Here is a 10668-nt window from a genome sequence, read left to right on the forward strand (position 1 = left end):
AAATGCCACTATGTATAATGCCTCAATTTCATAGTAGAAATAGGGTATATATTACAATGAACAAATAAATGAACAGATTGTATAACATATGGCATAGTTCTTAGTATAGGACACTTCTTAATGTAATATCTCAATATTTGTTTTTAATTAAGAGAAGTGCTTTATATATATGGTATTTCTAAATAATATTTCAAAATATATTTCTACAAAGACTGGTTACAATTTTACTTAAATAATAGTCCTTCCTTCTTTCCTTCCTTCCTTCCTTCCTTCCTTCCTTCCTTCCTTCCTTCCTTCCTTCCTTCTTTTTTTCTTCCTTGGCATTGAAAAGAACAATTAAAAAACTATTGCTGGAGCATGATATCCCCTTGGTATAATATAAAAAGATGCTTTTTTAAAAAGCAACAACCTTCAATGGTATTACAAAACAATAGGTTATTTACATATTACTTTTTCTTATTTTATAATTTAAATGAAAAAATAACTCATTAAAATTATTACTTTCTCCCTACTTCATTTACAACATCTACAGTTGTGGGGAGCAGGAGCAATAAGTATGTTTGCTGCCTTGAATTATATATTAAAAAAGGCAGGATAAAAAAATCTAATGATAATAATTGCCTGCAAGCAAGAACTGGTAGGACAACAAAATAGAGAAAGTAATAGAAAATGAAGAAGCTAAACTGCTCTGGGACTTTAAAGTTCAAACAGACAAGAACCCGACACATAATACTTCAGACTTAAGAACTGTCAATAAGAAAGACAAAAAAGTCTGGACATTGCAGTACCTGGAGACAGCAAAACAGAACAGAAAGAACTATAGAAAATCACAAAATATAATAGAGTAGAATGACTATGGCAAAACAAAGCAAAGATCGCACCAACATTAATAGGTACCTTGGGTTCAATTCTAAAACTTCTGGAGAACCATTTGATAAAGTTACCACCAGTCAATTGGAAAAAGCAGCTTTACTTTGAACAGATTATATCCTGCAACAATACCTTTTAACACCATGAAGCAACAACATCTGCCTATCCCAGGTCCTTAGGAAGGACTTGATAAGTAGATTAAAATGGCAAATCCAGTCTAAACATCTAGCTGACTGAGCAACAAATCATAATAATGCAATCAAGGCCAGAACTGAAAAATTATCAAATGATTCAAAGTGCACATTTGGCAAAGAAGCAGAAGAAACACTAGATCATAATCTGAACTCATGCAAGAAGATCATGCAAACTGATTATAAACAACAACATAACAATGTTTCCAAAATGATTTATAAAAATGGCCATGTGCCAGTAATGAAAACTTGGTGGGAACATATAGTTTAAAAAGTAATTGAAAATAAGCAGGTTAAAATATTGTGTAATTTCTGAACACAAATAACACACTAGATGTAACTGTGGTTGAAAAGACACTGTGGATAATTGATGTGACAATACCAGAAAATAGCACAATAGAAGACAAAGAATTAGAAAAGATTACAAAGTATCAAGATCTGAAAATCAAAACTGAAAATTTATGGCATAAACCAATGATGGTAGTCCAAATGGATATCAGCATACTGGATGCCATAATCCCCAAAATTGGATGACACTTAGAAAATATGTGCATTGACATAATATAATAATATATTACAACATCCCAGCATATGAAGAACTTGATGCATATGAAGGCCAATACCAGCTAAAGAACTGGCAGGTATGACTTGTGAACAGATACGATCAAAGGCAGTTCATTACCAGAAATAAAATATTCAAGGATGCAGAACTGGAAAATATTCAGAAAAATAAGAAAAACAGAAGATCCCAAAGCAATAGTAGAATAGTAGAAGAAATTCAGATAACCACAACTGCAATTATAAAGAAAATAGCTGATATGAATTACAGAAATGAAAATTTAGAAGAAGTAATAACAACAGAACCAGTATAGCCAACATTGAAACAATCTATGACTTAACACCTCTCCTCCAAGAAAAATTAAAAGATAAAAGATATGCAGAATTATTATCAGTACATTATCAGTAAAACGGATAAGATTGCTGGCACTGAAAGCAGTTCCCAAGAAACACCTGGCAATTATAATAATATGAATAAGGGGATTGCAAGAGTTAAAATAACATCTATCAAACAGACTAGTCAGCTTGCCTATAGTACAACAATGGTGGTTATAGGAGAACGGTATTGAAATTAGAAAATCAAAATCGTATTCAATCCCAAAGTCGAAGATCTGATTGGAAGCTAAAATAATGAACTCAAGATCAGATGCAAGTAATTAAAAATAATTGAAAGAACAAAAAATGCTAAAGGTAGGAATCAAGACAAATTCTATTTAAAAAAATTGGCTTGCCAGAAAAAGCAGCTTTGGAAAAAAATAAAACCGCAAATAATAACGAACTGAACATATGAGGCATGAATCATCAAATTTAAGCAAAAACAGCCATTTAAATCAGTCCAAAGGCAATTCTACTAAAGTATAAATGGCTATGGAAATTCTGAATGGTTAATTTCTATAAAAGATTTAGGAGAAAGTGGCTAAAGATAAAACCTGGAAATGAGTTATAACTGGAATCATTAGAAAAAGAAACTGAAGGCCAAAAGGCTGTGCAAGAGGAAGTTATTTGAATCACTGCACTCAGGACCAAAATGTAAAGATCATCAAATGATGCAAAGTGCAAAATGTGCATAAAAGCAGAAGAAACAGTAGATTATATTCAGTATTAAGCTTGTGATGATGGTTGTACAAACTTATAAACAACAACATAACACAATTGCCAAAATGGTTCACTGAAATATCTGTAAAAATTATCATGTGCTAGTAATGAAAAAAATGTTGGGAACATATAGTCGAAAAAGTAGTTGAAAATAAGCACATATTGTGGTATTTCTCAATACAAATCTGGTTCAAAACACACTAGACAACTGTGGTTGAAAAGAGGACACTGTGGATAATTGATGTGGCAATACCAGAAGGTAACAGAATTGAAGACAAAGAATTGGAGAAGATCACAAAGTATCTGAAACTGAAATTGAAAGATTATGGCAAGAACTAGCCTTGGTGGTTCTTGCAAAGATCTCAATGTGTATGAAGACCAACACCAGCTAAAGAACTAGAGGCTGTTATTTCACATTTTTGTGAACAGATAATAATAAACCTATGCACATCATATAATAGCTGACTATTAAAATATTTCTTAGCCATATACATATAAAAATAGAATAATTCAAAATAGTCAATGGAATTAAATTTCAGACTAAAATGATCATAAGTCTTAAAACTCTTTTATATGTGAAAAAATACATTTCAGTAACAATGCAGTAAAGAATAAGTTTAATATAAACAAGTAACTATAAAAATGTTTGAACACATGTTTTGATATTTAAATGTACTCAAACCTTCCAATTTCCTTTTGCACGGTCATTTTTACAAAAATAAGAACAACAGTTCAATAACTGGAATTGCACATATCTATGATATTTGATTTTAAAATTTAAATTTACTAAAAGACTATTGAAATGGAAACAATGACACTCAGTTAAATCTATATGGATCAAATTTTATTATTGAATGCTAAAATTCTAATGGGTTGCATAATTAAATTTAAATGAATTATCTGGATTCCCTCATATAAAATGAACTTTGGCTCTGATTTTCAGCTAATGTCTCAAACAACATTTTGTTTTCTACATCCAAAGTCACTTGGTTGAGTTGGGAGACTATAATAATTGATAATAAAATAAAATAAAATAAAGCAAGTGCAAGCAAGCATTGAGTATACTTTGACTGGGTTTTCCTTGTTATTTCTTACATACTTTTTAAAATCTATTCATGCATAATATAAATATTGAGCTTTCACTGAAGGAATAGTACTCTTCAAATCCCAGTTATATCACTCATAAGCAAGGTGGCACAATAAATTAATACAATATCTTTGGCTAGTTCAAGAAACAAATATTGCAAACATTAGTAGGAAAGTCAGACAGACTATTCTGCTTCACTAAAGACAGAATGCAAAGTTTGTGAAATTAAGGTTTCTGCTTTGAACCAGACTTGAAGAACTAGAATTCTTCCTTCCAAAGGCAAAGGAATATTAGTTGTTCAGCTTAATGACAGGTGCCGAATGGTATTTGCATTTCCTGCTGAAGATGCTAACTAACAGGCCAGCCAGTTGACCATGAAAATTCTTAGACCTAAGTGACCCAAAGACAGGCTATAAATCTATCTCCTAAAATACAGTCAATGCTTCATTTGTTCTTCCAATCTTTCCGTATGTAATGTTAAACATTTTATTATAATCTAGTTACAGTGGGATCTTTTAAGGGTGGCAGCAATAATTTGTTGACAAAATGAAGGATTACGATAAACTTTTGTTTAAAATAAACACATTATAGGGTCAGCATCACCCAAGGGAATGCCACTTAAGGAGAGGATTATGCAATTGTATTGAATTTAACAAGAGGAATCAGTCAAAGACATAAAAACAGATGGGAAAAACTAATGCTTATGAAAAAAAGGTTACAAAATAGTGCAGCCATCATATAGTTAGATCCATTTTAATAACTATATTTGCCCTAAATTGGAAAATATTCATACTACTACAACTGCAAAACCTGGTAGCTAGAGTAAAGTCTGGTAATGGACTTTATACAATCAGCTTTGTATTTTATATCTTGGCTTCCAGTTTGTTATTTAGCCCTATTCAAGGTCCAGGTTTTGGCAAATTAAGCTCTAAAGATCTTAATGCTAATATTTTTTCTATATGTTTCTCTATGATCATCTTCAGAAATGTTTTTACAGTGATAAAGGATTCAGGGGTATCAATATCATTGATAGATATGCTGTTTGTATTACTTTACAACATGTCATTGAATGCCTAATTATTATCTCATTTATCTCATTTATGTCTGTGTATAACATTAGCATATTACACAATTCTAATTGCTTGCATAATTAAATTTAAGTAAATCATCTGGATTCCATCAGATAAAATGAATTTTGGGCATTGTTTTCAGCTAATGTCTGAACCAATATTTGTCTCTTACAGTCAAAGTTGACTCAAGGAGTTCAATCAAAGTTTGACAGTTTGGCCAGAGGCCAGAGAATGGACAATGCAGCATACTTTCTTCAGAATTACATATATTGAAATGGAAGTGTGACAGATTTCAATATCATTTAGGAATATTTCAAGTCAATGTTTGTTTTTATTTTCTTCTTTTTTATAATTTTGTTTTCATTCCTCTAATTTTTATTTTCATTTTGAAAATACTGATAAGCAAATGTTCAGAGAAGTTGTCAATGAATGCAAGCTTGACTTATCAATAAGGCCCTTTGTGATGATAATTACAGATTATTTGGAAAAACACCATATTTTAGAGATTTCTAAAGCTGCTAGAGGACATAAAGCATAATTGGTGGGAAAGAGATAAGCTAATAAAAGATAATGAAGACCGAGTTGAATATTCTGGATACCATGGCCAGAAAGGTTGAAGGAAAATGTTGCTTCCCTTTGGACCTGGGGGGGATTAAAAGGTGGAGAAAGATTTAATAGTTTTGGAAGCAGGTATAGCAAAAACTGACTTCTGTGATGAATAAGCTCTCCCTAGGCTAAGATTGATACTGTGATATATTTGACTCTCTATTACTATGGTGATGCTAAATTAACTCAGAGAAATTTTACCAACTGGGGAGCTTATGTTAGTGATTTATACATACTTTTAATAAATAATAAATAAATAGGTTTACTCAGTGCTTTTTTTCTAAAAAAAAAAAAAAAAAAAAAAGGTGCTGGAACTCACACACGTCATACAACCCGCCTTGCCTATCCTACAAGGTTCTATCCAAAAAAGGTGCCGGAACTCTGTTCTGGGCATTCTGTGAGAAAAAAAGCCCTGGGTTTACTGATATATTATATTTTTTTCACAGGACCAAATATTCCTGATATGGTCAAAGAGCCATTTCACATTTCTCAAAATTATTCCTCATGCATAAGTTACCATTAAATTCTATGCTGGTACAATGGTGTTATTATTTAAATTACCTCCATTAAAGACTAGACTCTTAATTCATAATTTCCCATTAAAATAAAAAATACATTTTTTTAATTCCCTAAGTAATCAAAATTTGCAAGTTAAGACTAATGCTGGTCATAATTGATCAGCATTTGCTAATCAGTTCAGAATGATATAATCCGGAGATTAGATGTGTGCCTGTTGTAAATTTTCTTACTGCTTCTTACTACTTCTGTGCAGGTGGGTGATACATATGCCACATAGAAGTTCATCAGTCTGCGTTACAGACAAGGCCTTTAATAAATTCCATTCACTTTCTTGGCAAGCAAGTAGTTGCTTCTATTAGAGCTGCTGGGAAGGCACATGGCTTATAAACCACAGCTTTGCTATACATATACAAGTGCACACTTTCTCATAAATAACCAATATTTATTTAGCTTGATCTTGATTATAATATTCGAATGCTATTACTTCTGCCTTAGGCAAATGAGAAACAAGTAATTTTCAAGGACAATTCTAGCTGAAATTCTCTCAAAAGGGTCAAAGCAAAACATGCTTAGTAGCAATGAATACAGCTTTGTTCCCTCAGTTAACAGTAGCAATAGACATACAGATAGTTTGTTTCTGAATACTTATGGAAAGATCATCAACACTTTCTGCCTTGAGTCTTCTTCCAGAATACCATGACCCATATGTTTTTTACTATAAAACATGAAAGAAAAGGTGTTGCTCTGGTCAAATAAAAATAAAGTTTATTAGTTTGTGTCTCATGTTTAAGTAGGCCAAATCCTGCCAAAGACATTAAAAAACATCTGCAAAACAGATTTTCATTAAATTCATTGGTTGAAAGCTAAGCTCTTAGGCAGATGATGCCTCAGAACTAACCTTTCACCTTTAATTAGAATTAGGTCATTCAACTTTTCTAGTTTCTGAAAAAATAAAGGTAAAACTAATGCTAATATTAATAGTATTATGAATCAATTATATTTCTATTAAAAACAAACAATTAAAAATGGCAAATTGAATTTTGTTATTCTTTTGATTGCACAATGTGTACTATTATACTACTATGTATGTATTATGCAAGTCTCATTGACTGTGATGGCACCTATTTCAAAGCAGATGTTCTTTAATCTACATTTTTACAAAATGTAGATTAAATATTGTTTTGTCATATTAGGCAACTAATTGTATAAATTACTCTTCTATTCAGCAGACAGAAATGCTTTAATATTTTTTACATCATGCCTTTCCATACTCAAGCAGTTTTGATGCTTGGTTCATCAAAGCAATTTATATATTTAAAAAATATATACAGCCATGCATCTAAGATACATAAAAACCAATATCATATCTATAACCCATTAAAATAGTAAAGTATGATAGAAAAGCCAAACAAATAAATATGGCATAGTTTGTTCCAATTCCATAAAATGAACAAATATATTGGGACACCTAGCATACTATGATCTCTAACCCAGTCTCCTCTAGGCTTGAAGAAAAGGGTTGGGGCTATTGAAATCTTGGAGGGAGGTAAGAGTTGTGACAGAAAGCATATGTCTTCTTGGACCCACAAGTATAAGAAAGAGGATGAGCAGAGTGTATCTATCCTGTCAGATCTGGTGGACCAGGTACCGTAGAACCCCTTTCTATAATATCCATTAATAGTGGTACAGTTATGAGGATTCTAATTATTTTCCTTCAATAAAAATGCATTTTCTCATTGCTATATTTTGAGACTAACAAAAAAAAATATATTAGCTAGACAACAGAATACCTTCACCAGTCCATTTCAATATCAGACTGGCCTATTTAGTTGAAACCATGAGCTGGGAAACCTAACTTTTACATAAACCAAAGTAGAAGGCAGACTGAAGTATTCAGTTAAGAAATTGGAAAAACAATTGCAAAAAATAACATTCTCTTCTGTTATTTCAGGGATTAAATGGAGATTTGCATGATTTTATGTCTGCAATTTGGAAGTTCTAGAATTAACTTATTAAATCCTAGGGAAAGGTAACTATACTTTCTGGCAGTATGATTTTATGTATTCAGTATTATGTATTTATTTATTTTAGAGGAGAAAAACAAGACATTTCAACCAACAAAACAAATCCTCCCTGCTATACCAGTATCACTCTTGAGTCTCTAATGGATTTTATTTCATTTTCATTTTTAAGAACTGTAAAATCCCCTTCCAGTGTTTTACTCCAGGAATTAAACACAAAGCAGAACATTCCTCTGCTGCAAAAGAAAAACATGTTGTTCATATCATCTCATTGCTTTGATAGGCAATACTGTAAAATCATTAAAGCTCTGAATAAAAACTTCCTCTATTTTTAATAAACTTTCTGTATGAGTATTGAATCAATAGATAACCAAAATAGAGCATCCACATATGAAAGGTTTAGATGACAATTTGCAGATGACACAAAATAGAAAATATAGGTCAACTACAATAATTCAAAAGTGTATAGAATTATAAGTTACTTTAAATCTGATTAGTTCTATACATTTTCTAGCTATGACCACTGCTAAGAAAGAAAGGAAGGAAGGAAGGAAGGAAGGAAGGAAGGAAGGAAGGAAGGAAGGAAGGAAGGAAGGAAGGAAGGGAGGAAGGAAGGAAGTTTTTAAAATATTTTTATTTCTCTTTTAAGATTTTTGATTGCAATATTTCTAAAGCCAATTCTCTCCCACATTTTAAAACAAAGCAAGACGTGAAAATAAGAACCTAATGATGTGACAGCTTGATATTATATAGCTTAGTACAAATACTGTATTCTGATGCAATTGTAATTTAAATAATTATTTTCCTTCATATTCCCTAAAATAAAATAGTTAAATTACAAATTATAAAAAGTACAAAAATATGATACTTTTAATTTCTTATATTTTTTTATTGTATACATTTAAAGGAGTGAAAACTACTCGACTGTCTTGTAAGACTTCTCCTGGTAGATTTATTACGGCTAAAGTAATGTTATGTTTAATATTATGGGCATGGAAGAAAATTCACAGTAGCATTTATAAATATAGAGGTGCCTACTTTCTTGACAAGCACCACATGCTTCAAAAACATATAATTACTTAGGAAAATTTCTAAATACATATTGAAAAATAAAATGGTGTCAGGCACTCTGATGAGTCTATATTTGTAAACTTGTATTTTGATTCTAGATATCTAGAAACATTTTATGAAATAATCTCCCTTGAAGACCAGCAGAAAGCTAAAGTTCTATTGTACCTGAAGTTGAAGGCAGTAGCAATGAGCAAAATTTTTAACAGTCTGCCTCCAAGGAAATAAATTTCATCATATGTAATTGTAGCACATAATAAAAAAAGGCTGAATTGGGCTACTAAGCAAAAGGCTGAAGGCCACATATTTTCTGAAGAGTTTCTTGCACAGAGGGAGGAAAGTTCTTTTTCCTTATAAAAGTCAAATACAAAATATATTTATTACTTTGGACTTTAAAAAAGAGGTTTCAGCTACTTGTCTAACATAATTTATACACAGTTTTTTACTAGTCTTTGTGGGGAGAAAGTTACCTACAGAACAATTCCCCTATTTTTTAACTTTGTAGATATGTGCAGTTTACAATACGATTTGAGATAAAACATACACTGTTTTTAACAGCTTATTTAGTCCATAAATATCAATATTTGCATTACTTAGTACTACTTTATAAAGTAGACTCTCAGCATGTTAAAATTGCCTTACATTGTATTTTGACCAACTATATGACTGCCCATCTCAAAACAGTGATTCTCTACATGGCCAATGTAATATCCTAAACTGGATAAATGTTTTGAATAAAACTTTCAGATAAAGAAATAAAAAACATTTTGGCAAAATGATTTGCACAATCCTATGAAGCAATCCAGTACAACTTTACCAAAAACATTATCCAACAGTTAAAATTTGGAAACATAATGGTATATTAGATTATAATAGTATTCATCACTCTGACAGATTCAAAGCATTTTCTCCCAGGCTTCAAAACAATGAATTTACCTTTATGCTGACATTTTGTACATCACAACTTTTCATGTTTTTTGTAAGGTTTAGAAAAAGAAATAGGCAAAAAGACAATAGCCCATACCTGTAAATTTCAAAATAAAATTATAGTTCACTTGTGTATGTTTTCAGTAGATACTGAAGTCATAGGCTTTGGTTTAGATGATTTTTGATTGATCTGTAGCATGAAACTGTAGTATTTTTTTATATACAATAGTAAACAATTGTCAGTTCAAATACGTGAGAGCATTTGTAGTTAAATATTGGCTAACAAAATTAATTAGGTACATGATACCTTTAATTTAACAATTTCACTTAAATGCTATGTATACATATTTAGGAATAAAACTCAGGTAATTCAATAGGATTTACTTCTGAATATGCATGCAAAAGATTATGCTGATAATAGAACTGTGAAGATTGATTAAATAAACAAAGAGTTTGAAAATAGGTTCAAAATGCCACTTTTGAGGTGGAGCCTATTTTTTGTTACTTTTTTGCAGATCTATCAACCTTTACTTTTTTTTCTGTCATTTTCACAATTTACTGCCAACTGAAATTACTGGTGGGTCCTTACCTTGTAAAGTCTCAAGGCTGCCTCATGCCTGTGATTGGTGGTATGTAAGCGCAATTTATCCACACTG

At 31.2% G+C, this 10668-nt stretch overlaps 1 protein-coding gene across 7 annotated transcripts in view; it reads right to left on the reverse strand.

Annotated features, from left to right (window-relative positions):
* Positions 1–10668, reverse strand: part of ZFHX4 (zinc finger homeobox 4) — a 199376-nt gene that overhangs the window by 159690 nt on the left and 29018 nt on the right. For all 7 annotated transcript variants that reach the window (XM_039363962.1, XM_039363964.1, XM_039363963.1 and 4 more), the window contains exon 3: positions 10602–10668. This exon is cut by the window's right edge. In XM_039363962.1, coding sequence (XP_039219896.1) covers positions 10602–10668 — 67 coding nt within the window. The remainder of the gene's footprint in view (positions 1–10601) is intronic.

Source organism: Crotalus tigris, unplaced genomic scaffold, assembly GCF_016545835.1.
Source record: "Crotalus tigris isolate CLP2741 ecotype Arizona unplaced genomic scaffold, ASM1654583v1 scf7180000019636.1259824, whole genome shotgun sequence".
NCBI lineage: Eukaryota > Metazoa > Chordata > Lepidosauria > Squamata > Viperidae > Crotalus > Crotalus tigris.